This window comes from Heliangelus exortis, chromosome 22 (genome assembly GCF_036169615.1).
Source record: "Heliangelus exortis chromosome 22, bHelExo1.hap1, whole genome shotgun sequence".
NCBI lineage: Eukaryota > Metazoa > Chordata > Aves > Apodiformes > Trochilidae > Heliangelus > Heliangelus exortis.
The window spans coordinates 7,712,578-7,740,475 of record NC_092443.1 but is presented as its reverse complement, the minus strand read 5'-3'; the positions used below and the strand labels follow the sequence as shown (position 1 = coordinate 7,740,475).

The window sequence follows — 27,898 nt, the reverse complement described above, 5'->3', positions numbered from 1 at the left end:
GCTGCCGGTCCGGGTGAGGCGGTCCCGGTCTCCGGTGCTGCGGGAGCCGGGGCGGTCGGGGCGGGGCGGTCGGGGCAGGGCGGGCTCCACCGCCCCCCGCATCACATGAGGGAACTTGGGGCCAATGGCGCCGCGGCGAGGGCCGGGGCCCCGCTCGCACCCGCGGACGCTCATTCAAAACGCGGCCGGGCTCGGGCACCGGCAGCCCCGTTCCGCTGCCCCCCGGGCTCCGCGGGGCCGGGCGCTGCCGGCGGGGATGCCGGGCGGGGCCGGGGCCTGAGGGGGCCGCCCGCCTGTCGCCATGCCGGTGAAGAACCGGTACAACCTGGTAGACGATGGCTGCGATTCCCGCGTCCCGCTGCACAACGAGGAGGCCTTCCAGCACGGCATCCACTTCCAGGCCAAGGTGAGCCCCGGCCGCGCTCCCCCGTCCCGGCGGGGCCCCCTCGCCCCTTCCAGTCCCGCTGTTCCCCCGGGCCCGCCCCGCCCGCGTCTCTTGCAGACCCAGCTCAGGTGCCGGGACCCGCGGGTTGGGGGTCCCGGGCCAGGCGACCACCAGTCCTGAGGCATGTGCTGGCCAAGGGGACGACCCCGGCCGTGTCCCCTCCAGCCCTGCCCGGGGCACGGCTCTGCCAGGCTCGGGAGATGCCCCTGCACCTGTGTGCCGGGTCTGAGGAAGCATAAAGGAAGCACCAGCGAATTAGGAAAGCTTTACGTTTGACTGTCACAATCAAACAGGTTTTTGCTTTTCTCCTAGTATTTTTTTTTTTTTTTTTAAATCTCTTTAAGCCTCAGAAGCCGCCTTGCGTGCTTCATTGGTTAACTGATGCTGAAAGAGCCCTCCTGACAGCACAAGGGACATGATGTCTGTGCCAGACACACATGCCACGTCCTTGCTGGATCTGGTGCCAGTCCTGTCCCCATCGGGCAGGTCCCCGTTTCTGCTGCAGCAAGAGAACACCTCTCTATTCCCCTGGAAACCGGCAGACTGTTATGTACAGCTTAAAACCATATTAATGCTTCATCTGACCCATTCCCTGCATGAAAAGCTGGGCAGGCAAGGGCTGTGTTTCAAGGCACGCAGTCTACAGGTATCAGAAACACTGATATTTGTCAAAACACTGTGCATGGATCATAAGGAATGGTCTGGCAGTGCAGCAGTGCTGTGAGAAAGTGACTCCATTGAAATTGACATTCTGTAGACAGCACAGGGAATGGGTTTATAATTCAGCTGACAAGAAGAATTGCATTTTGCTGGAGCAACTCTAGGGTTCCTTTCCCCTCTTTGCAGGTGGCCTAACACAGATTAGAAATGGAATTCATGCCTGCTGTCTCCTGAGCTGGAATGAAGGGGCATATATATATATATTCAAATAAAGCTTTGAAATGTGGATTTTGTGCATTTTCATTTTCCTGCTAAAAGAGCTGTAAGAATTAAGCAGGATAAAAGATAAATCTGAATAGCCAGTTAATCACATATTTTTAAAATCTCTTCCTTAGGAGAGAAAAACAATTAATCTTTGATTTCTCTGTTTTAAATTAATACTATGCCACAGACTATGCTGAGGCAAAAAATCCTTGTTTTGATGATTTTAAGAAGATGGGAAGCGACTGTAGCTTTAACTGAGTAAAGTGGGATTGACAGCTTCAGGCACCCAGAGCTATTCAGAGAGTGGATGAGGTGCTGTAGATGTGTGGGTCTGAGGTGGGGTTTGTATTACCTTAGTAACGTGCCTGCTCAGTTCTGCTCTCAGTCTGTCTCTTCCAATTAGGATGCTGGCTGTGGGCACACCAGGCAGCTGCAAGGCTGGCAATGACAAGGCTGTCCCTGGCTACCAGGTGTTCACACTCTTACTGACCACAGTTGGTCTCTAATCTCCATGTACAAACTCTCTGTACCTGCTCTATGATCTTCAGGGACAAACTTCAGGTCATCGGTGCTGGGAGCTGCATGTGGAATGGTGCCTGTTTGTGTAGGGCTGTGTGAGCTGGCAGGGCTCTCTGCACCACTACTCCAGAGCAGGGAGTTTGGGAGAATCTCTACTGGCTCAGCAGTCACCACCTCTCTTCTTGCCCTTTCCTATTAATTCATCTTTGGTAGCATGACCTGTTCCTCACTGCGGCTCTGCTGGCAGATGAAGGCCTGTGCTGAATCCATCTGGATCACCTGTGAGGGTACTGACAGCCACCACTGAGCAGGGAAGGAAATTCCTGCAAGCCAGAGACACCACAGATCTGGAGTGACAAAGCTAAGCCCTGGCCATCAGGGCAGAGGGAAATCCCAGCTCTGTCCCTCCCTTCCCTGCTGCCCTCGAGCTCTCGTGGTCTGAGTGGTTTGACTCTCCTGTGGTTTACCAGAGGCTACAGCTGAACTTAACTGCTCTTAAAAATGCCAATTTGTAAAGGCACTCACAGAAGCATCAGAAAATCTGGATGACCTTTCAGATTGCTTGTGGTGTTTATTTCAAGGCAGGCAAAAGAGCAGTAAATACTCAGCCATGAGAGCTCATCTCTGAAAACACTACCATACAGAAGTTTTTCAAGATGAAACCCATTGCAAGCTGCAAGTGTTAGAGTAAAGAAATAAACCCAGAACTATGTCAGTAACAGTGACAGCTGTGGGGCTGCTCTTGGGGAAGCATTTTGTCTCTGTTCATATGTGTATGTTTGCAGGGGCCTCCTGCTTAGCTGCCTTCTCCTCCCCTCCACATGGAAACAACTTCCAAAAAAAGCCACACACTCAAACAGATGTTATTCATGAACCAAATGCTCTTGAGAAGGGGACTGAGCTTTGTAAGCTGCCCTCTGCCCCCCACTACCCTGTGACAGCCATGCAGATGGGCTGTGTTGCACAGAGGGAGCTGACAGAACCCTTTGGGAACCCACCAGAACCGAGTCCAGCACCCTGCAGCACCCTGTTCTGGCAGGACACTGCCAATTCTCACCAGGTCCCTCCCCCTTTCACTCCCATGGCAGTTCTCTTACCCCCACCAGCATTCCCTTGATGTCCAAGTCTTTCCCCAGAGCTGTGAGCCACAACCCTTTACAACATTAATGTCCTTTTGCTCCACACACAAGGTGACTCTCCAGGATGCTGCATCCTTTCCTCATTCCCAAGGCTGAGCTGGCAGCTTTGTGCCTCCCCCTCTTGGCAGCAGAGCCAAGAGCTCTCCCCTCTGCCATGTGTGCTCTCACAGGTCCTGCTGCCTGCTTGATGAACAAAAGGCAGTGTCCTGAGAGGCACTGGTAAAGACACATCCAGAGTCTGCCTGAGGTCAGAAGCTGACACCCAGCCTCAGAAATTCACAAACTTTTCCCTGACTTTGAGAACAGTATCCACAATGGATGTGCCCATCGTGTCCTGGGTCTAACTAAACAGGGATTAATTCCATGAGATGCTGTTGGTTTGGAAGAAGCCTACACCATTAGCCTGGGCATTATTTTACAGCCTCTCTCACTGCTCTCTCTTTCAGTACATTGGGAGCTTGGATGTGCCCAGGCCCAACAGCCGTGTGGAGATTGTGGCAGCCATGAGAAGGATTCGGGTAAGTTCAAAAAGAGCTATAAAATGGAATAAAAAGTAACATTCACGGGAGTGACTTGGTTGCAATGCACTGTTCTGCATTCCCCCACACCCTTCCTATCTGAAGCTCAAATCTCAGCACAACCAGGGTTGTAACATGCTTCTCCAGAAGTTCCTAAGGCATGTTAGGATAGACCCATCCCCTGCTCCTTGCAAAGGGATCAGTGAGCAAAACTCAAACATAAAAACCTATCCTCTACTGAGCAGGTATGGGGATTCTCTTTGAACCTAACAGATTTATTTAGTCTGTTTGAGGGATTTTTGTGTGTGGAAAAAAATGAGATGTACACAATCTGCTCCTCAAAAGCACTCAAAGTCATTGACAGTTCAAAATATATTATGTTATTATACACTGAAATATCAGAGGCCTGGCAGATGTTCTGGATGTAAATCCCATCAGTCTAGGCTTTGTGGATTCTGCTGCTCATGGAATAACTTGCTGCTTCCCCCATCCTCCAGTACAGTTTTACAGTTCCTGTTTCTTACCCTCAAGTCTGTGCTCTTTGTCCTCTAGCCCTTTATTCTGCAGAACAGCCTGTGAATGGTGACCAGATTTAGCTATGATTAGCAGAGTAGCTCTCATCTGCTTCATGGTTAACCAGTTCAAGTGTACCTACACAGCTGCTGAAGTTTGCAGGGGTCTGAATTCTGAGGCTGTTCATATGTCTCACATCAGCTGAAGCAGGTTTGAGAATCTTCCATTTAAAGCTTTGAAGGGATTATCCTCTCCCCCCACCACACAGACAGTTTAACCATCTAATTTTCATTTTAAACAGTGCTTTTTAAACTTAGCCTGTAACTGGCTGGGGAGCTGATGTATTCATCTCCAGCCAAGCTCAGAAATGACTTTCCTCTGCTACTGCTTGCTCAGATCACAGTGCAGCAGCAATCTAAATTGCCTGGTTATTTATGGAAGAGGTGAACAGCTATGGCAAACAGGGGCAATAGGTGAGGACTATTGGGGTAGATGAGATGCTGGCACACCTACAGGTAATTCTTGACCTGTATCAACATTAAGCATCAGGTTTGACACTGCACTTCTGCTGGTCTCTGAGTGGATAACACCTTTGCAAGAAAAACCACCCAGTGTTTTGATACCAGTTTCTAGAAAGCATTGCATTCTGGTTTTGCAGCTGAGAGCACTGTGATGGGATCCATCCCAGAGGATGTGATAACATGCTTGGGTGCTGGGTGAAAACATGCAGAAAACCACTCTGTGTTTGTGGGTGCCCTCTGTTCATCTTATCACACAAGATTTTTAAACCAGGCATCCTGTATTCTGTCTTGGGTTTTTAAGTCTTGGAAGCCCTTTCCAAAAAGGGAGGGCTTCCCCTTGCTCTGTGTGTATTGTACAGTGGGATCTCATTCAGACACTTCCTGGCTGCTGAGCGGAAGATGCTCCTCTATTGAAGATAGTTAATTGGCACTGATCCTTAATTAGAGCATAAAGAGTGAACTGGGAGGTCTTTGAAGAGAGTTCTAGTGCACAGAGTACACAACCTAGGAACTGAGAGAAGATGGGGGTTATTTATGGAGTGTTCATTTGCATGCAGAGGCCTTGCCTATACCAGAGTTTTTTCCCATGGACTCTCAGCAGCACCAGTTGCAACTGGGAGGAAACACTGGGAGGAACTATTGGTGAAAACTAGTATTTTGCTACCATCTTATTGTGGGTGGTAGTGCCTGCAAGAGCAAGAAAGGTCCTGCAGCCCCTGCCAAGTGCTGGCAGGAGCATGTTGTGATGAAGCTTTCATCCTTTGTACACTCCAGTGTTCCACTGCAATTCTTTACTGGAGCGGAAGAGAAAAGTCACCCAGGACAAGCCCCAGCACAACATTTCCCAGGCTGCTCTCTGTGCCCTGCCACTTGGGAGGAGGCAGCATGAGCCATCCCTGGAGCAGCTGGTGACAGAGCCAGCAGAGCACAGGGCAGCCCAAAGCACGGGCAGAATGTTACTCATTGCTTCTGCCACTTCAGAAGGGGCCTGGGGAGGAGGATGAGGAGTCCCAGCCCTGTATTTTTGTAGGCTCTGACAGGGCTGGTTGCTCCAGTTATTCATTAGTAAATTGATAGAAGCTCTGAAACTGCTTTCCTGCTACTATGGCTGATGCTGGAATGAAAAGCACTCGCCCCAGGGTAAAAACCTTGAGCTGCCCAGCACTCAAAGTTGTCCCTGGAGTGTGGGGAGGGAGGGGGGCAGTAAGAAAAGTAGCAACTGTCTGTTCTAAGTCTGTTCACTGACATCTTACTGTATTGATTTTTGTGCTGGGCTCTTTTGCCACTTGCATATGAATTATACCAGGGAATCTGGGAAGAGTTGGATGAGATTCTCCATGCATTAGCAGAGCAGTCTGCTTGCAGACTTCAAGACACACAGAGCACACAGGCTGTGGGGACATTACTCCCAGAGAGCCTCAAATGACACATTTTACCATTAGTCTGCAGAAACCATGATCTGCTCTTTGGCAGTGGGTATTTAAGATTCACTCCCATAGTAAAGCTTAGCTCCATCTCCCTGACTGAGGGGGTGCTGGATGAATTGCCAGCAATGCTCCATTAGTCACACATCAGATTCCCATTTCATAACAGACTGGAAAACCTTGTCTCATCATGTTCTATGCTTCCACTGGAGGGAATGCAAATGCAATAGGTAGAACAGGGAAGCTGCTGTTCTTAGCTGCTGTTCTTAGCTGCCCATTATGCAGAGCTAGACAACTTTAAGTTTGCTAATCCTCCCAGTGGATTATTAGCTGCATACAGCTGCCACGTTATTATATGACTGTCAGGGTTCAAACTAATCCCTCTACCTCCTCTTGCTCTGTCAGGGGAGGTGATGAAATTAGTTTGTGACCTGAATAATAGGCTGCGCTCTGACAGGGGTGTCAGGCTGCCCCAGTCCATAGCACCAAGCACCCACCTCCCGGGGAGAGGTGTCACACCATGTCTGCTGTCACCTGCTGCTCCAGGCCATCCAGGGCTGGTGTCTGGCTCTGCCTGCTTAGAGTTCTGAAGTGGATCCATCTGCAGATATTTGAGCCTACTCTACTCTCTAGGGAGCTTACGTGCCAGACAAGATTTTTCTTCCTGCAGAAGTCAAGTGGCAGCCAAGATGAAGAGTGTGAAAGCCCTTCTTGAGGGCTCACATAGCTCCCTGCCTCAGCAGGGCCACCCTTTCCCTAGACAGTACTCCTAGGTGTCTGTTAGTGAACAACTAAAGAGCCAAGTTCTCCCCTTAGCCAGGTCAAGGCTCTCACTGAAGTTAAGAGGGAAGGTGTTGTGGAGCCCACACAACACTAAAACAGTGACAGGAAAGCTTTATAAAGATGCTTATGGGTACAGGCCTAGGGATAAAGGTGGGTTTTGTGAAACACTTTCCTTGAAGCTCCTGAGGTTGCTTGGGAAAGCTTGCCCCAGGAGACCAGGGAATAGCTGATTTTATGTGAAGGGTTAACATCACATGTCCTGTATCCCTTCCCCAGCTTCCACAGAGCTAGCACTGAGCAGAGGAGAAAGAGTCAGCTGTCACCTTTCCAGAGCAACGCTGCCCTCAGTCCAGCACTTCCCAGCCAGGCAAGCAGCCCTGGTGAAATGCTGCTGCTATTTTGAGTGGTGAGTTGTACAAGGACATGGTAGGAGTGTCAAAGCCTGTTGTCCCCACAGGCATCCTGCTGCCAGCAGTTCCCCAAGTCACTCCATTTAATTACCTTGAAGGCATAGAAACAGTTTCCCTGGAATTTACGTCTCAGATTCTACGAAGCCTGGGAACTGTTGGGAAGCTCTACCTTGGACCTAAGGAGGTATCAGCACCCAGAAAGGAGCCAGATATTGGGTTATTTAATCATTCCATAAGGAAACAGCCAACTGGTGCTGTGCCCATCCAAGGACCAGGATGAACAAGCAGGAGGCAGGCATCCAGATTAATGTGCTTCTTTTGTTACCTCCACATTTCTTAGGCTTAATTTAATTGAGAAGTCTTTTTTTTCCCAGAGGCCACTGTGTCAGAGAGGCAGGAACATTTCTAAACCTTGACGAAGGATACATCAGAAATGTCTGAGATCTCCTTGGCATGAGAACCACTTTCTCACTTCAGCCTCCCTCTTACCCTGATTGTTCTTGCTTCATCCTTGCTCCCAAGCAGAGTCTCAACATTTGCCACTTTCCCACATAGTATTCTAATGAGGAAATGCAATCCAGCCTCTAAGTTATATTCACTGCCAAATATCAACCAGTGGCATTGACATCAGTTGAAAGCAGGGTGAGTAAAAGTTACAGTCCTACAGTGCAGGCTTTGAAGCAGAGGCAGCAGGGACAGCTACACAGGACCTGCATTTCCTGCACCCCAGCAGCTCCCAGTCTGGTAGCTGGGCTGGCTCTACATAGCACCTCACACCTAAAGCCATACCAATGTGGTTCAGGAGCAAATACAGATGTCATTTTTCTGATCTTGCTACAGAAGGAGAGTTTGCAACTATTCCTTAGCACAGCCTAGAAGTCTATCACAGAAAAAAAAAAAAAAAAAAAAAAAAAAAAAAAAAAAAAAAAAAAAAAAGAGGAATTTGCACTTGGAAGGAGATGCACAACAGGTCATCATAGATGGCTTTTTGTCCTCTGCCTACTTCTGGATATTCTGTGCTTCTGTCTACCAGCCCACACCTTGCCTGCAACCATACCTGCTTTATTAAGGGAGGGTACCAGGCACCACAGCAAAGCTACAGGCTCAGAGAACAGTCTTGCAGACAATGGGCTGAAAGCTGAGATTGGCACAGGGGCATCAAGAGCAGAGGGGATGCCTTTGCTCAAGGACTCCTTGCCTTAGGGACCTTCTGTTTCCCAGACCCCTGGGCAGGGCTGTGTCCCATTACAGATTTCTTAGCTCCTGTGGTCTCAGGAACACACCCAGGATCCCACCCATGACTGACATCTGAGGCAGTTTAAGGTTAGAAACCACATGAGATTAAGCTAATTGGTTTTACCTTTCCAAGCCCTGCAAAAGTACAGTGAGTGTTTTCAGGATGGTAATTGAGTGTTAATTGCAGCTAAGTTTAGCCCTAATACCTCATTAGTTTGTTTTCCTGTATTTGTTGCAGCTATACCAGAGGCTCCTGGATGGGGATGGGGATCAGGCTGAGCTTCCCTGCAGGCAGGAGTCCTGCAACATGCTCTGAGGGTCCTACCTGAGCCATGCCAGGAGCTTTTTTGCCTCCTCATACTCCAGAGGAGATCTAGGTGTGGAGACAGAGGCCCTGGAGACCCTCAGTTACCATCCAGGCAGCAGCTCTGCAGGGATCTCTGCTGTGCCCAGACACAGCCACGAGCCCAGTTCATGATACAGTGGATTTTGCATCCCTTCCTGTTGCTCCTTCATTGCCCCAGCAGGTTCTTTGCCTTCTCCCATACCAGAGGACTAGTTAGTGGGTTTACTGAAGCTACTGCTATTCAGTGCCCAGCTCTACTGAAAAGCATTTTCTGTTCCACACTACAAACAGCACCTCAGTCTGGTTCCCACAGGCTTTTTGCTGGTCTTCCAGGAGGTGACAGACCTGACAGAGATGCCCTTGGGAGAAGCCACCTTACAACAGGAGGTGACAGCCCCACTATGAGTCTTCCCTTTCTGCAGCACAGGCATTGTCAGGATGCTGAGGAAGGAGGAGAGCCCTCTGGCAGAAGGGTCAGCAAGGATCCATTTCTCCAGGCAAACAAATGACCTCAGCTGAGCCTGCAGGGCCACATCTCACAGCAGACAGAGCCGCAGCCTCCCAACCACTCCTTCCACCTCCAGGAAGGGCTTCCACTGAGGTTTATAACCTCCCCTTTCCCAGTGTGCCCTGCAGCCCAAATTAGCCAAAACCCAGGTGGGACTCTGTCTCCTAGGGGTCCCCAAGGAAGGGACAGGTTGGGATTATAAGGCTGAGTGGTGCAGGTGCAGCTCCTTAAGGCTCTCTCCGTGTGGTCTCCAGCCTGGGATCCCCTTGGCAGGGGATGTTTCATGCATTCACTGCTTCCCCAGCCTCATGGAAAATGTCATTTTCCTGAACTGAAGAGTGGCTTTAAAAACATGGAAGGATTGAATCTGCCACGTCTCAGACTAACCCAAGCTTGTGTTAACCACTTTCTGCTCCTCATAGAATAGTAACACAAAGGGAAGAAGCTCATAATGGGATGGATTTTACCTGGTTTTTAAGAAGTGACTGCTGATTGCAGACCCTGCAGTTCTTATACCCTGTTCAGAGACTGTGCCATGGATGATTGATAACAGATGGATGGAGAGATCAGTGAAATGTGTCATCTCTAAGCAACGGTGACCTTTTAATGTTTGCCTCAGAGTGCTGGGAACTGGATGGCATCTCCAACGAGGGGGTGGAACTAGTGAGGCACATTAATATTGTTTTGCATAAGAATCATGATGGATTGGAATTTAGTTGAAGGCTAATAAAAGCAGCAGTTAAACACATAAAGGCTAAATTAAAACGTTAGTACTAGATAGAACAAGACAGAGCTTTTTGTCTGATGCTAAATCTTGGCAATGAGGCAGGCACCTTTTAATTATAAAATAAAGTGGCTTTAAAAGAATTATTATTATATTACTGAAGCATTTGGTTTCACTAGCTGAAATACCAATGTATGAGATCTCTGCAAAGCTTTTATCTAGTTTGAAATAAAGTGTCTTTTTCAACAATTATGTTACTGGTTGTAGAGTACTACAGGGATGGAATATAATGGCTTTCAAATTACATTCTGGTGTAGAACAATCAGCCCCAGCTCAAAGCTGCTGCATTATTGGTGTCTGAAAAAAGAAACATAATTGAGATGGTAAGCAGAGTGGTTCCAAGCACACTGGATTAGTTTGTTAACAAGGAGGTGCCTTAATCTGAGTGGGCAAGGAGTCAGAAGCTGGGGTTGCCCATGGTGTGGCAGATGACACAAGCACAGCATTGATTTCCACCAGTGCAGGGGAGATGTTTCAGGAGCAAAACAGAGTGGTCTGGGAAAATACAAACACTTAGACCTGTCCCATGGGTGAAACTATCTACATGCAGTGAACAATAAATTTAACAGATTGTAGCTGTGGTGTAACCTGGTGCTTTGGCCTCAGCCTTTCTGGTTCTTAGGCTGAGTGTCTGCCCTGGGTGCAGGAGGAAGGCTGGACCTGGTACCACAACACTGGGTGCCTTTGTAGATGCTGTCTTGATTTTGTCAAATGCAAGGGCCCTTTTTACTTCATGGATTGGTGTTTGTATAGAGCAGGCCCTGAGGGACCATGACCACAAAGATTTCTCTCTAACAAAATAAGATTTGCTAACAAGAGCTTGGTTCTATGCTTGCTTTCTTCCTTCTGCTTTTTACTCTGTACTAAATGAGCCCTGAAGGCAAACAGAATCAGTGCTACTTAGCATAATACTTTGACAAGCTAGTTCATGTTTTGACCAAATAATTCTGTGATAAATCTACAGAATAAAAATCTTGAATGGGTCCCTAGAGGGAAGGATACATTGATGAGAGAGCAGGGTGTTTTTCAAAGACATCACACAAAGGCTTTCTTTTCCTGCAGCAGCAATTAGACATTCTCTGAATGGCCTCTCCCTGGGCCAGATGGGTTATTTGGACTAATTGGCAACAACCTGACTGTTTTCAGGGCACCTGAGTCACTCCCCTGTCCTCCATCCTTCTGTCACTGCTGCTGCAGAGATGCTTCCACACAGTGAGTCTGAGAGCATCAGAGGGCAGGGCTGTCACTCACCCTGCTGCCTGCACAGCCACGTCCTGCATGTCCCCAGGAACCCCACCAAACCCACTCACCTCCAGGGTTTTCTCTCTAAAAATAAATTACTACTGCCACTGTCAGAGCAGCAGTGAGATCTGTTATGAGCAGACACAAAGTATGGAGGGCTCAGCATCACCACTGCTTTCAGGAGGGTGTAGGGCACACAGTTACTCCCCAGACACCCAGGTGCTTCAGCAGAACTTGCCCAAATACTGGTGTCTGCCACCATCAATACCTGCTGCCTCCTCGAGTGCCTGGTACCCACCACAGAGCCATGTGCAGTTCACAAAACACTAAAGGTTCAGTGATCCTGAGCAGCCATGGACTGGTTCAGTCTTGCTGCAGCCCGTGCTCCTGCCATTAATGATTACAGGGTCTAAATGTCCAGCTCAGGCACATTTTTTGCTTCTTTTCATGTTATTGCCCCCCAAGGCAGAGCTGGTCTCCTGCTTGTCTTGCTTCCTTGCAGAAGCTGTGAGCTGGGGGCAGGGAACATTGTGGTTAATCGTAGACCTGTAGGAGAGCAGCACAGAGCCCATAAATGTCCTGACCTTCACACCTAGGGGCTGATACCACTGCTAGCCCAAGGTTTGGACCTCTGCCCAGCACTGCAAATGGCCAGCAAGCAAATCAACCAGTAGCCTCTTGCCCAGGAGCCTGAAATCCCAGCCCAGGCTGCTTGCCTCTGCCTTGGCACTCAGCTGTGGTGCCCTGGGACAGTTTTGATGACAATAAACACTGATACCATAAAACCTTCTTCATCCACAACTCCCACGAGCTAAACCCAGGCTGAGCCTCTCATAATGATTCACTAACCTCAGTAACTCTCTTGAGGTAACAGAGTCCTTGAACTGCTTCCTATTCTGGAGTCTGGGAAATGACACAATTTATGTTGAATTTTCTTTCTCTTGTAGTAAGTCTTGTTTCAAATTTGAGTAGGGCTTTATGGGCATTTTAAGGACAACTTAGACATCTGCCTTTAGATTTAAGAACTGTCACAGAGAAGGGTTACCATGATCTGTTGGCAATTTTATTAGCAATAATTTCTAACCAAGGACCACTTAGCAAGAAGCTGCACAGCCATGCTGTGCCTGCTCTGTTCAGATCTGTGTGCCTGGGGGAGACCTGGATGTGACTGATGTCTGTCCAGGGACATCTGGATGGAGAGGGGGGAGCTCCCTTCTGTCTTCACTTGTGCTGTATTCCAGAAACCTGCATTCTAGCTTGAATTCTGCTTGCTCAAAGATAGAGGTGCCAAATCCAGCTTCCTACCTCTGCTATAGATATGCAAAGAAAATGCTCATGTCCCCAGTAGGTAGCTGGGAGAAACCACAAGGCAGCACCCAGGATGCACATAGTGTGTGATAGCAAGTTAGAAGCCAGGGGATGGTCCCTCCCTGGGCTACCAAACAGTGACCCTAAACCAGTAACCCCAAAAGCAGGTGGTAGACACTCAGATGTAGCTTCTCCAGCTTCTCAAAAGCTAGATTCCTCCTCCTCCTCTGGATAAATGTCTGCTTTGGGTGGACATGCTCAGCATCCCTCTCCTCTACATCCCAAAGTCAGGCTTTAAGGAGGAGGCTGCAGAGCAGCATGGGTGGTGACATCCACAGGTGACAAATGTCCCTCTTGGAAGCAGGGGCTGGGTTGACTTAGTTACTGGTTTGAACACAAAATACTGTTGTTACCTTCCCACAGCCACAAAGAGGCTTTTGGACACAGCTGTGAGCCTGCTGCAGAGTCCTGGCTCCTGCTTTTCTGACCTTTGTTGTTTGAACACTGATGAACAAGGTGAAAAAAAAAAAAATTAAAAATCCATCTTCTAGCTTGCCTTGTATGTCCTACATACCAGAGTGGAGGGCAACTAGGATTTGAAACATCATGTGTACAGCACATCTGCAGGGCTTCTTGATACTGATGTTTATGGGGAAATACAGAATTACTTGAAAGTGTTGCAGTGTATAATTGCAGTTTCACTTCTAAGGGTTATTCCAGGTGAATGTGACCTCCTTCTAATGAAATTAGCACTTTTTATCCGCAGTAACCCAGCAGCTCTTAGAGATAGGGACCAATTCTTTGTGCACTCAGTGCCTGGTACATAAGATTCCATTGGGGTAGGGTCTCAAGACACTACTTCATTACTGAAACTAATTAATCACCCAAAGCCCTGCGGATGGAAAAGGTAATTTGTTTTCCCCTGCAAAGTGAATAGAGGTAGAGAGGGAAAATAAGACCCAGCTTCCCTGTGAGCTGGGCTTGGCCTGCCCTGGTGAGACCAGGACTGAAGGGCTATGTGTGGGAAAGCTCCCTATTAAACCTGGGGACAGCAGGGGGTTCCTGGAAGTGACAGTCACACAAGGGAGCTTTTGTCAGAGAGGCACCAAAGGGCAGATGATGTCACCTTGCATTGGGCTTCAAGGCTGCCAGTGCCTCTGGGGATGGAGCTCAGGGGTGTTGCTTTATCTCTTTGACAGGGAGGAGGCAATGAAAAGGCTGCTTCTATCACACCCTTTTTTAAAAAGCAGGCAAAGCAGCTTTGTTCCAGAACAGCCTGCCTGTTTTCAGAGGTGGAAGGGACTAATTAAAGAGCCGTTGCTGGCCTCCCCAGCAGCTCTCTCCCTGCAGTTCTGTTCTCCCCCATGGGTGTAGCTCAGACCACTCTTTGAATCCTTTTGTCTGGCTCAGAGGAACCTCTGAACTCCAGCAACATCCTTTCACTTCACCACCTTACCCTTGGAAAGAGCGATCTGTCCCTAAAGGCTGCCTGAGACCTCCCAAGGATAAGAAGCTAAAGATGGCGAGAAGGAGACCTGGATAAACAGCAGCCCTTTTATCTCTGCCTTGCCCTTATCAGGCCAACCTGCAGATTCCAGACTGGAGGCAGCATCCCCACTGCCCCTACCTGCTCTGTTCCTGCAGCTCCCCTTGTCCAACCCCAAACAGCTTCTTCCCAACAGAGGGGTGGGAGGAGCTTTTTCAGAATTTAATGACCAAACAAGCACAGCCACCATCCTTCATCCTTCCTTCCCCCTCAGTCCACAGCTGGGACACCATCCCCTCATACCTGAGTGAGCAGAGCAGATCCCGAGTTAGTAATCAGGTTTAACCAAGGCTCCAGATGATCACACAGGGCCATGCTGATGAGACAGTGCCACAACAAAGCTGGAAAGTCATTCTGCATGTCAGGATCAGGAGGTGTAGGGTCAGGCTTAGCTGTAGGTGAGCAGAAGACCAACAATCTCACCCTAGAACTCAAGGAGCAGGTCCTGAGCTGAGTTTAAATGGTGGGGTGGGTGGAGACCCCAGGTGAGGCAGCTCAGGACCATTAACACCTCTTCACAGGTCCACCAAGCTGGGCTTGGGAGGAGGCTTTGTAGCAGGAGCTAGAGCCAGGTGCTGGGACTCCATAATCCTGGAGTCTGACCCCTGCCCCTTTGCCAACCTAAGAGTACCCCTGCCTCCAGTTCTCAGCTCTGAAAGAAACTTCCTGGGGTCAGGAAGGCAACAGGGAGGGTCACACTTAAATGTGCTCCTTCATCCCTTGACTGTCTGCCTCTAAAAACAGGAAAAGGAGAGAAGGGATGGCTGGGCCAGCTGAGGCCAGCAGCCACCAGCCCTGACCCGAGGTGACCACATTGCTGCTGCCCACATAGGACCTGAAGCCATGTCCTGGCACCCCAGCTCCAGGGCTGGAGCATCACCAGAGCAGTCCCAGCCCTGCCTGGCTCTGCAGGCAGCAGCACTGCTGCCAAAGCACAGAACTAGGAATAAATAAACCATCCTGGTGTGATGAACTCTGGTCACATTTCCGTGCTGCCCTTCCAGGGACTCCCAGGAACCCAGTGGGGCCGTGGCAGCTCCTCGGGCCCCTCCAGTTCAGAGCTTGGGGAGGGGGCTGGGGCATCTGCAGAGAATAGGTTGGATGGGGGAAGGGGCTAATTTAAATGAGAAAAAAAAGACATTGGGTATGTTGCCAGCATTCTCCTTGCCTATTGTACTCCCTCTTCAGCTTCTGCTTTCCACTGAACAGTTTTATGTTTCCAAGGATCATAAATTCTCATTTTTCCACTGGGCAGGAGGTGCACTCCTGGCCTCCACCGCTTCCTGCATTGCTTTTGTGTCCGTGTTGCCCAGTTACTGCAGCACAGACCCAGACTATGCCCGGCCCCATTCACATCCCCGGGACCCTGCACCCCATTGCCGGGCACGGGGAGGTCAGAGGATTGGGATGGGCACATGCTTCCCAAGAAGAACCAAGGGAAGGCCAGAGCCTGGTGGTTTCCAGGCAGAGGCTGCGAGGGATGGGCTGGGGCTGACTGGGGAAAATGCCCCTGCCCGGTGGTGAGGGTGTGATGTGACACCGTGATGTGACATGATGCTGAAGGGGCCACAGTGACTTGAGTGGGGGGATTGGAGGCTGGATGGCAGCCTGTGGTCCAAAGGGTCTGGGAACTGACACTGCAGGAGCTGCACTTGCTGGGAGAGGAGCTCAGGAGTGTTTCTGCAGGACTGGTGTGGAGCAGCAGCGCTCCAGGAGATCCAAACAGCAGCGGGGGCAACGCTGCGTCCCCGGGCTGTGAGGGGCAGTTTGGTTGGAAATCAGTAACATTCCTGACCTTGAACTACTTGGATTTGTCATGGCTTTAATTCCTAAAATGGCTCAGTTGGCATGGGAGGTGGCCGAGTGCAGTGGGAGGGCAGGGGGGCTGGGAGAGGGCTGGGAGGGGTCCGGGGGTGCTGCCCAGAGCTCGTCTGTCGGGGGGCAGAGCCCAGCGGGGTTCAGCTCCTCATTGCCATGCTCCCTGTGTCCATCCGGCAGGACAGGTTTGGGTAGGGGCTTAGGGGCTGGCACTGCTCATTGTTGTGGGGTTGTTTATGGACACATCCGTCTTGCAGCCCGCCAGGACGGGACGGTGAGGGGCAGCGGGCAAAGGGCTGGCCGGAGGATTTACAGCTGCAGGAAGAGGTTGACCGTTTCCAGGCCTACAGCAGCTTCCTCTGGGCATGCAAAGTACTTAAGCAGCAGTGCCCGGGAGCACCGATTGACCCCTGTTTCAAGCACTCTGCCTTCGTTTCCCTTAACACAAGTTGGGCTGCACAGCAGCACTGTCTGAGCCATGGCAGGGAGGCTCTGCTGCCTCTCTCAGCCCTCCTGCTCTTTGTTAATGTGGAAGATGCATTTTTTGGAAACAGAGGCTGCCTCCTAGACCTGCAAACTCTCTATTTTATGACAGTTTCATTTGCATAATGAAAGCCCTGATACCTTCAGTAATTAATCACATGAAGAATTGCTTCCTTGAATAACTCTATTCATGCAAGTTGCTCTTACTGCTGGAAACTGCATATGATTTCCAACGTGCATTAGCCCATCTCTTTCATCAGCAGATGGAAGCTGGTAACTGCATGTGTAATTTATATCTGCTTGGGTGGAATTATCAGATGAAATATGCATCATGCAGCACCATTAACATTTCTAGTCATACAGTCTCTAGCTCTGGGGTGAGTTAATGTTACATGCCAACAGTATGTGGGGCTGTAGGAAAGGCAAGGACTTGAACACAGGGATTTAACAGCAGAAATGGAAAGTATTCCAGGTCAGACACATCAGATATAGAATTAATGACACTGCTAAATTAAATGAGATTCATTGCCCTTCTTCAGCCTGCATTTTTTAATAAAATGTCCCATCTTGTCTCCATAGCTAAGAAAGCTGCCAGGCTTTCCTGCTGAATTGCCACTTGTAAGGGCACAGAGTGAGCAGGACCAGGGACTCAGTGGCCTCCTCCCTCACCTCTGAGCAGAGCCTGAGGGTGCTGCCTGCAGATTGCAGGGGTCAAAACCACTTCAGACAATGTGTGGGGGTGTTGTGTACCTGTCCTGTCCCAGAGCTGAGCTGGATGGAGTTCCCTGGCATTACAGACCCACCGTCACTCCTGGCAGCACCCAGAGATGTGCTGCTGCTGATCCTCATTATTCCTTTCCATCCAAAAGAGAAAGAAAAAGCATCTCTGCAAAATCTAGACTTGGACTTTGCTTAAAGCCTTTGAGCAAAGAGCCTTGTTTGAATGTAATTGCACCCCTGTTGCTACAAGGGGAAAATATACTGTACTGCTGGCTCTTTCTTGGAAAGCTCAGCTAGTATTTTCCCAGCCATTTGTGTATAAAGAAAGATAAATAGCTCTTTAGAGGGCAGAACAATCTATCTGGGTTTTATTGACATTCATGCAAGCAGACAAGGAGAAACAGTTTGGCCATACTGAGTGGAGTGGAAGGGGAAAGCTGCAGCCTGGTGGAGCTGGGAGCCCCTGGAGAGGCTGGGCTGGGGGTGCCAGCATCCAGGGGTTGCTTGGGTGAAGGGTGGGGGAAACCCTCTCAGGTTCTGGGCCTGGCAATGCTGGGTGCCTGGCCCTGGCCCTGCAGACATCCTGTGGGTGCCCCTGGTTGCCTGCTGGGCACAGCCACCACCACATTACCCAGAGCCTCACTCCTCCCTATAAAGAAAAAAACCCATGTACAGCAAATTTAGCTCTGGCTTCACACGCAATGGGGCTATAGATAGGTTTTTAAAGAGCTTGTCTCAGAGTAATAATTCATGGGGAGATCAAAAAGCTGTGGTTTAATCCAGGGTCTGTCTGATACCGTAAACCTTACTAAGAATTCAATGAGCAGCATCAAAAGCCTGATAAACATAAAAGCCACCCAATTTTCTGCCTCTGAGGCTGGCAAGGCTTACAATGGGTGCTGAGGAGCTGGGGAGATGCTGTCTCTGCAGTGCTCAGCTGCCACACACAGAGTCCTCCAACTTCAGGTTTCTGCAAGAGGTGCCTGGACTCCCTTAACATCTCAATTGCTATCTGCAGCTCTGCTGACTGCATTAAGAGATAAGATTTCTAATTAGATGTGTAATTACACAGTGCTGGTAGGCTTCAAGCTGCACTGCACTGCTTGGCATCACCTTGTCCTCCACGTCTGCCAATCACAGGGTTTGTGTTGCTTTTCCAAAGGGATGTGGCAGAGGCATCCCAGGGGATGGATTTGAAGCAGAGGCACCTCCCAACCCCAGGAGCCCCTCAGAACAGCTCAGTCTCCCCTGGGACTGCTGGGTGCCACACCTGGCTGGCCTGGGATGCTGCTTCATCACCCTTGCACCTTAGCAGGAAAAGCCTGCAAGCTGCTCCACATCTGTAGCCTCACACAGCCAGAGCCAGCAGGCAGTGGTGTCCCCATGATGTCCCCTTTGCTGGGTCCCAGCTCCATTATAGCACCATTGACATTCTTAGACTATTAGAGCAGGGAATTTGTCACCTCTGCTTTCCAGGGATAGTTATGGTAGACTGAGTTAATCCCAAGGATTTTTATTTTTTTTTAATAGGTACATGGTGGCTGTTACTGTTACTGTAACTGCACTGGCAGTAATGGATGTGCTGGTTTAGATAAATGGAGGATCTGGCCCAGGAAAGCTGGATTTCAGATAGGACTGTTAAAAAACAGGGGGTATCAAAATGCCATGTTTGGGAGTCAAAGAGAGTGCCTAAAATAAGGCCAGTAAGGATCAGCTCATCCAGGTCTGCAGAGTGGAAGGGCTCTGCTACACCTCTAGCTGTCAGCAAAAGCAACATTTAAAAGCCAGGAGTTCAATTCTTAACACAAAAGGAGGTGAGTTCAGACTGCAGATGCCTGCAGGTGAGGAGCTGAGTTCTCCAGAGATACCAAGCTCGCTGAGGTTAATGCAATTATGTAAATGAGGGAGGCATAATTGCCTCACTGCCACCCATCTGGCCCTCCCTACGATTCATAAGTGATTTTATATTCCCCATGCTCTGCAGCTCTGACATCCAAGGGCACTGGAGGGGCCATAAATCACTTCTTGGTGTTCACTGCAAGTGCCATCTCCTGGTGCAGGTCCCACAGGGCCAGGCATGGCCAACACATGGGAAGGTTCCTCCAGGATCTGAATTAACACTCTCTGGATGCTGTCCAGAGGATCGAGCCCTGCTTGTACCTCTCCCATGGGATGTTCCTGACAAAGCCAGAATCCTGCCCAGCATCCTGGGTCCTTCCCAGTGTGGATTTTTTTAGCAGGGTAAAACACATTCCCATCTCCCAGTTTAATCCCAGTTGGGATTAAACACAAAGCCGACCTTTTAATGTCAAACGCTAACAGCACAAACCAGGTACCCCCCCAGTCCTTCCTCTCTTCTAACTTGTTTTTTTCTTCCCATCAGTATGAATTCAAAGCCAAGAACATTAAGAAGAAGAAAGTGAACATCATTGTGTCTGTGGATGGGGTGAAGGTGATCCTGCGCAAGAAGCAGAAGGTGAGAGACTTCTCCAGTCATGCTGGGGCACTGGGGGCCAGAGCACCCCCAGTGTGGCTATGACTGTGTCTGAGTATTACAGCTGCTCAGGACAGTCACACTTCTAACCACAGCTGGCCTGGGCTTAAAATCCACTCAGAATTTTCACAACATTTGATTTTTCACATTTTTCATCCAAACAATAACAAAACCTTGATGAAAAAGAGTGAGAAAAGTACACCGTGGGAAGAGGAGAATTTTTTCTATCAAGAAACATCAAGCTTTCAGTAAATAGTTCCTTTTTCCTGTTAACACTGGTAAGCTTTTTCCTGAGCACCCCTCAGCTCTTCGCCCAGGATGAGCTGAGCCAGAGGCTGGACCCAGATCTCCTTCACCCCAGCTCAGAGCCTTCTTCCCCAAAACACGTTACTCTTCTGCATATTTGATGCTATAAATTAATCTTACTGTCCATGTTCACCCTGGAGGCTGTGATCAGATGAAGGGATATGATAAATGAACAAGAAATCTATTTTTATGCAAGACACCAGTGAAACAGCCATTGCTCATGTTGTCATGCTGTAGCCTGGATTTGGCTGGGGACAAACACACCACTTCCCAGGGTTCCTGGCCATCAGCCTGGTGGAGCTTCATTTGGACTTGACTCACTGTAATTTCATTTCTGCCCTCTGCTTACAGAGAAAGGAGTGGACCTGGGATGAGAGTAAGATGGTGGTGATGCACGATCCTGTGTACAGGTAGGTGGCAGGGCTCCAGGTTTGGGGTTGTTAGCATCCCCAAGCAATGTGTATCCATCCTCCCACTTGCTGAGTTACCTCCACCAGGGCTGGCTTTCCAAAGAACCATGAAAAATTAACAAGATGGCAAAGATCCTGCTGATGGGGAATCCTTTTATGCATTTTTCAGAGTGAGACAGACTGATCTAGCTTTGAAGCTGGCTCTGCTTTGGGCAAGGGTTAGACTAGATGACCCCCAGAGATACCTTCAACTTGAATTACTCTGTAATTCTGACTCTGAAGACAGGATTCCTGTGGCTTTCCTTCAGAGCATGGCTCATTGTGTGCCTCTGAAGTAGGGCCCTTACTCAAAGGTTTAAGTACTTACAGGGAATGAGCCTGAACAGGATGAGGTCAGATAGCACTGACTTTCCATAGAACCTGCTGTGGGAAATCAAATTATTCTGGAGGCCACAAGCCCAACCCAGATGCCTCAGAGCCCATAGGGAATGGTTTATTTGAAGACAAGCCCAGTGATGGTGAGTAGCCTGCAGACACAGTTCAGAGCACAGGTTGCACAGGCTGTTAGATCTGCCAAGTGAGTAATTGTACCAGGAGCACAAAGCCCACAGCCCAAGGGCTGGGATCACCAACATTGGTTTTCTGGGTCAGAGCCCTTGGGGACAGGATAAGGAGTGGAGGATGTGCTGATGCATTATCCAAGCCTACCTCTCCCTTCTGGCATTTTTTACAGCTTATGACAAGATGTGGTACATAGGCAATAGTTTCTTCAACTGTAAGTTCAACACAAAAAAATTCCAATTACAAAACAGGAAAACAGATCCAGAATCCCTTTGGTTTCTGCCCTATTCAGAGCTGAACTCACTTGTCACATTTTTACCTAATTAAATCAAATATATAAAAAGGTCTTGTAAAAGGCTTTTGCAGCACAGGCAGGAGAAAAAGTCAGTGTGAGCAGGAGAGAGAAAACTCCTCCGAGTACACCCAGCATCCCTGGGACAGGCTTCCAGGGGATGCTGGCTCCACCTGCCTGCTGCTGCCGAGGGACTATGTGGGGTCCCCAGCCTGGTGGCACCGAGGCGGGCAGGACATTCACTCTACAGGCAGCTGTGCTACACTGCAGCCCAGGCCAGGATTAATTGCTGGGGCTAAAAATAGCCACATACTTTTCAATACTATAGATTTTTTTTTTAGCTTTCCCACAGCACCTCTAAAAAGCTTTTCCCTGCTTCAGAAGATTTTCCATCAAGCCAGAAGTACTGTTTAGATCCATTGCCTCCTGCCTTGAAACTCCCAGGAGGGGCCGTTCACCAGCACCACATCCTTCCCCCTGCCCGGGGTGCTGTGAGCTTGGTGTGGGGACACGGGAGCCTCCGAGGCTGCCTGGGGGGCAGAGCATTTCATCCCCTTTGTCTTTCTCCCACCTAGAATCTTCTACGTGTCTCACGACTCGCAAGACCTGAAAATATTCAGTTACATCGCAAGGGACGGCGCTAACAACTCCTTCAGGTGCAACGTCTTCAAATCGAAGAAAAAGGTAGGAGGATGCTCCCGGGGCTACAGCCAGGGCCTCCCCGGGATGGGAAGCAGTTTCCCACCGTCGGGGGGCGTGGGGGGAGGTATCGGTGTTGAACGGGGTGGGTGTGCTCCGCAGAGCCAGGCGATGCGGGTGGTGAGGACGGTGGGACAGGCGTTCGAGGTGTGCCACAAGCTGAGCCTGCAGCACGCCCTGCAGAACGCCGACGGGCAGGCGGATGGCGCCAGCGACAAATCAGCAGAGGAGCAGCCGCTGGAAGGTGACGCACGGCTCGGGCAGATGGGCAGGGGTGCTTTTGGGGTGGGCAGCTGCAAGGTGGCCTGTCCTTCGTGGGCCAGCTTGAGCGACAGCGAGAGCTTCTGGCCCCTTCAGATGGGGGAGCAGGGGGAATCTGCACAGCCCAGGCACCAGGAGGGCAGAGGCTGAGCCCCCTGGTCCAAGCAGGGTGAGGTTCTACAGATGCCAACCCCTGAGCTGGCCCAGTCCCTTCCATAGCACACCAAAATTTGGAGCAAGTCCACACTATGGTCCCTGAGATGTCACCCTGGCTGCCAGCCCTGCCAGGCCCTGGCTCCTTGCTGCAACCCTGCACGGGGTGGGCTTGGGTTTATTTATCTGTCTTGTTTGAAGTTCACCAGATAAAGGGCTCCAAGATCACGGGTGCAGACGAGGTTGGCCTCGACCCTGATGGCATCTGTGTGTCTGAGAGAGGACCTGGAGAGCTGCCCACTGCCAGGGGGGACATCAGCACACTGAAACCTGGGCAAGCCTCAAGGGATAAGAACTGCCAGGTACTGGGGGTGGGCTGGGGGGTGGCCCACAAACTCTGCTGCTGCTGGGGTCCTTCTGCTTGGTCCTTTTACAAGACCTTTTTATATATTTGATTTAATTAGGTAAAAATGTGACAAGTGAGTTCAGCTCTGAATAGGGCAGAAACCAAAGGGATTCTGGATCTGTTTTCCTGTTTTGTAATTGGAATTTTTTTGTGTTGAACTTACAGTTGAAGAAACTATTGCCTATGTCACAGCTTGATGAGGAGGGGTTTTCACGGAGACCCCATTGCAGAACCCCCTCTTGGCTCCCTGCTCTTGCAGTCCCATACAGAGCAGGGTGTTCAGCACCAGATTTACCCACATCAGGGCTGTGTCCCAGCACTGGGGCAGGGGGAGAGGTGAGGGCTGGGAGTGGGGTGACAGCACATGGCTGAGCAGACTTCAGACACAGAGGAGCTCTGCGTGAGCCTTTGCCTAGGGCTGGAAAGGAGAAGCAGGACAGGACCCCCCTCCCGCAGCAGCACCAGCATATCGGACAGCACCAGCAGGTCGGGCAGAACCGACTGAATCGCTGCTCTGCAGAGCTTCTCCGTGAGCGCTTCCCGGCGCCCTGAATGGCTTCGCTTCATCTCACACAATTGTATCGCTTGCAAGGCCTGGCTGGAAACAGCTGCAGTGAAATTCACCCCTCGGGAGCCGTTCCCATGGCTGGAAAGGCAGGGAGGGCTTTCCTGTGCTTCTCCTTCTGGGTGCTGGAGCTGCCCCAACAGAGCAGGAGGCAAGAGAAGCAGCAGCCACAGGAACCACCCTAAACACCCCCACTGCCGAGGGTCAGCTCTGAGCTGAGACCCCCGGTGCTATAGAGGGCCAGGTGGGCTCCCAAACCTGCTGTCTGTGGGATCACAGAGAGGGGCAGCACCCAGGGCTGCTCTGCCATGCTGGGGTCATTGCCATGAGGAGCCACGATCCAAATCCCAGCCTGGGCTGGTCGATCTGCTCACCCTGCCCATTTCTTTGTGCCCAGGATCCTGAGAACTTCTCCCTCTACCCAGCTGGCTCCCAGCAGCTGCTCAGCCCCAGCAGCCCTTGCTCCTCGGCCTCCATCACCCCTTTGGCCTCCCAGCACTGCCTCCAGCTGCTCCAGCAGCAGCTCCTCCAGCAGCAGCAGCAGACCCAGGTGGCTGTAGCCCAGGTATGGTACTGCCCTCCCTTGGGTGGCACCAGCCCTTCTCCTCTTCCTGCTCCAGCAGCCTGCCAGGCTGGGCTGGCAGTGGGGACAAGTGGGGACAAGTGTCCCGTGCTGGGGTGGCAGCAGTGCAGGGAGCTCGCAGCATTGCTTGCAGCATTGTTTACAGCACAGTTTGCAGCACTGCTTGCCGCGGAGCTGACAGGATTGCTCGCAGTACCGCTTGCAGCAGGCGTTCCCTCCCCCAGGCATGGAGCTGGCTGCACACAAGCCCAGGTCGCTCTATGGGGTCGCGGCACCCTCCCTCCCCCCGCCCCATGAGCCACCAGCTCCCCTTGCATCCATCCCATTTTTGGAAGCCCCCTCTCCCCAGTGCCTCTTCCCCCAAAGCAGCATCAGGCCGGGCAGCCCCGCTGTTCCAACCTGCTCCGTGTTACCTGGCCGGGCAGCGGAACCACTCGCCCCCCCCCCTCACCCCCTGCCCGCAGCCGGACCCCAACCCGAGGGGGGGCGGCGGGGGTTGGGGTGACGCGGCGGGGCCGGCAGGGGGCGCACGAGGGCCGCGAGCCGCCGGTACCGGAGCGTGCGGGATGCTCGTCCCGCATCACCACCCCGGCCCCGCATCATCATCATCACCCCCCCAGTTCCCTTATCATCATCATCATCATCATCATCATCATCATCCCGGCCCCGCATCATCCTCACCACCCCAGCCCCGGCATCATCACCACTACCCCGGTCCCCGCATCATTATCAACCACCCCGGCCCCGCAGGTCCAGCTGCTGAAGGACCAGCTGGCGGCTGAAACGGCGGCGCGGATCGAGGCGCAGGCCCGGGTGCGGCAGCTGCTGCTGACCAACCGTGACCTGCTGCAGCACGTCTCCCTGCTGGTGCGGCAGCTCACCGTGCTGGAAGCCCGGGAGCAACACCGGCAGCCGGGTGAGTGCAGTGCTCCCCGCAGTGGGGGGGTTTGGGTGCTGGGGTGCTCCCCTTTGGAGAAGCTCCACACCCTTTGTGGTCTCAGGGAGCAATTGGGTTGCCCCTAATAGGAACCCCACCAAGCTCTGGGGGACATCAGAGCAGCTCGGCACCCCTCATGGTCCTGGGGAGCAGCTGGGTTGGAGGTCCCCAGCCCTTCACACACACCTTGTCCCTCTCTCACCAGTTGACCGCTCCTTGCAAAACCTGTCCCTGGCTCAGTCCCTTTCCCTGAACCTGAAGAACCACTACAGCTTGGATGTCCACCTCCCATCCACCTCTACCCCTGCCAGCATCCTGAGCAGCCCTGTGGCCCCTGGCTCGCTGCCAGCCCTGGGCCCCGGGGACTCCTACCTCAACCTCATCAGCCTGGAGAGGGGTGGCCACAGCTATGGCAGCAAGGAGGGGGAGGAGTGCCTGGCTGTGCTGGAGGGGCAGGATGGGCTCAGCAGGCGTGTGGAGGGCTCCGAGGTCAGCGAGTTCACCCTCCTCAATGGGAGCAGCCGGCAGAAGACGGATGACAAGGACAGAGGGGATGAGGACAGGTAGGATGTGCCACCTCTGACCACCCCAAGCAGACCCTCATGCACCCCCTGGCTGCCTCAGCAGGGTTCCCCCAGCACAGGCCACGTTTTGGAAGGCTGGTGGCAGCAGAGCCCACGGCAGGAGGTGGGGAGGAAGGGCTGTGCTCAGGGTGCTCAGGGACAGGCATCCTGGGGGCTGTGCACTGGTTCAGCTGCAATGAGCCTCTGGAGGGCAGAGCCAGGGTGAGAAGCCCCTTGTGTCCCCCTGTATGGTCATTGCCACGAGATGATCACTGCCACATCACTTCACCCCTGCTCCAGCATTTGTAGGTGATGGGTTGCACTGATGGGACCCAGCAAAGAGCTTTTGGAGAGCCTGGGGCAGCCAGCCCAAGCCCCCCAGTGCAGACAAGCACCCTTCCCCTGTCACCTCCTCTCTGCTTTTGCTCTCCAGGAGGCAGCAGCACATTCCCAAGCTCAACCCACCACCGCCCATCCTGCGCAAAAGGTCGAGCAAGACCTCCCCAAGCCTGGAGGTGGAGGCAAAGCCTGAGAGTGTCCCACACGTGAGCCTGCCCAGCCCCAGCATCTCCAGCCTCACCAGCATCACCGTCAGCTCCCTCACACTCTTGGACTCTGAGGCAAGGACTCCTGCACGGAGCTCTGCCACCAGCATGGACCCCATCCCTGCTGGGACCTGTCAGCCTGCTCTGAGCAAGGACAGGACTGGAGACAGCAGGCAGGTGTGTCCCCTGCCCAACATCCATGACCCTGCAGCCAGCGAGGCCCTGGCCAAGGACTTGGCCACCCTGGGCAGCCCCATGGACAGCACGCTGCCCTTCTCCCCTGCTGAAGACACCTGCTTGCACATCAGCTTCTCAGAAGATGAGCTGCTTGAATCAGAGCTGGACGCTGCCCTAGGGCCCAGGAAGGTCCCCTCTTAGTGGGACAGTAGAAGGTGGCAGCTGGCTGGCAGGCAGTCCCAGCAGCCCATGCTGGGCTTGGGGGCCCCTGTGCCCAGGTTGGGAGGAAGGTCCCCTTCCTGTCCCTGACCCACACCACCAGAGGATGTGACCTGGCCAGCCTCAGTCTTCATCAGCTCACACTGCCTTCCTGCTGGCCCCCCGGTCCCTGCACGGGGTCCCTGCCTCCAGGCAGCTCCCAACCTGGCAGGGGAACGTTTCACATTTGTCACTACGTCCCTTCTGCAGCCCGGCACCAGCCTTACCACAATGGCCTGGTGTCACCCCCAGCCCCTGGCAGGGTGTCTGACATCACCATTGCCTGCCAGGTGGCTCAGGAGAGTGAGGAGCCAGCCCACAACCCTGCAGGAGGCCAGGGGGACAGCACTGGTGTGACATGCTTTGGGGATGTTCCCACCCAGCACTGCCCATGAGATGCTCCACTGCAGAAACCCCCCTGGGAGCAGAGTGACAGAGCACCCGGGCAGGGGTGTGGCACAGCACTGTGAACACCCAGGCTGTCACCATGCTGCCACAGACCAGGTCTCTCCAGGGCAGCCAGTGTCTACCAGTGCCATGGTACACCCAGTCCAGCTCTGCTTCTGGAGACAGAAGTCCCACCACTGTGTCCCATGCAGCAAAGCCACCACTGCCTACCCCACAGGTGCCTTTTCCTGCACCCACTGCCCTCCCAGGCTGGGGTCATCCCCTGGGGGTCACTAACGGGGCGCAGGGCTGGCCCCAGGGACAGTTCTGCAGTGGGTGTCCCCATGGATGGAGGGTTCACCCCATGTCTTGGGGTCAGGGTGGGATTTTCAGGTGTAATGATGTGTTTTGGGTTTGGTCTCTGAGGTGTGAGTGTCCTGGGATGAGTTAATGTTTGAGGAAGAAGCATAGCCCTGGGTAAAGGGTTGAGGCTTGGGGAGGGTCCCAAGGAGATGCTCTTCTGCCTTGGTTGTTTGACAGAGGGTGTTGGGGAAGTGCTGGAAGGTGAAGATGGGGAAGTGTTGAGGAGAAATGGAGACTCAAAGCCTGTTCCTGGCCCTGCTCCACTCGCGTGGGGGAGATGGGGATGAGGGGACATGCACCCCAGAGCCAGTAGGGTGATGGTGACTGGGCCTGGGGCTTGTAAAGCCACAGCTGGGCTGTCCTGTAGTGCAGTAGAGACAGCCCAGCCTATCTATAGGAATGAAGTACACAGCAGTTTGGTAACTTGACTTTTAAAGAAAAAGAAAATAAAGGTGTCCAATTTGCAGAGCAAGTGCTGTGGTCTCTGCTGCACCAGGGCCTTCACACAGTGACCCCCACAAGCCACTGAGCCCAGGTGCAGACTGGGGACCCCTCAGGTATTCCCAAAGCCACAAGACATCTGCTGGGAACCAAGGCTACCCTGAGCCACCAGCCTTCTGCTTGCCCAGCCACAGCCCTGTCTGCTCCCCTGTACAGTGCCAGTGACAGCAGGAGGTCCTGTGTCCCCACACATGCTGCCACTCAGGGGATGGGTTTCTCAGTGAGGGACAGGATCCATTTCCAAACAAAA

General features: G+C 52.0%; 1 protein-coding gene across 3 annotated transcripts; it reads left to right on the top strand.

Annotated features, from left to right (window-relative positions):
- Window positions 1-118: 118 nt before the first annotated feature.
- On the top strand, window positions 119-27,619 carry LOC139806417 (carboxyl-terminal PDZ ligand of neuronal nitric oxide synthase protein-like). 3 transcript variants are annotated; one of them, XM_071765995.1, is made up of 12 exons: window positions 372-406; window positions 3,474-3,545; window positions 7,063-7,192; window positions 19,571-19,663; window positions 20,339-20,397; window positions 21,826-21,934; window positions 22,052-22,193; window positions 22,565-22,725; window positions 23,732-23,899; window positions 24,668-24,833; window positions 25,060-25,417; window positions 25,851-27,619. In XM_071765995.1, the coding sequence occupies exons 5-12, from the start codon at window positions 20,369-20,371 to the stop codon at window positions 26,338-26,340; spliced, it is 1,623 nt and encodes a 540-aa protein (XP_071622096.1). In that variant the 5' UTR covers window positions 372-406; window positions 3,474-3,545; window positions 7,063-7,192; window positions 19,571-19,663; window positions 20,339-20,368; the 3' UTR covers window positions 26,341-27,619. The 3 variants fall into 3 exon arrangements, with proteins under 3 accessions (XP_071622095.1, XP_071622094.1, XP_071622096.1); XM_071765993.1 differs by lacking the exon at window positions 7,063-7,192 and having other exon boundaries at window positions 120-406; XM_071765994.1 differs by lacking the exons at window positions 7,063-7,192; window positions 23,732-23,899 and having other exon boundaries at window positions 119-406.
- Window positions 27,620-27,898: the final 279 nt, after the last annotated feature.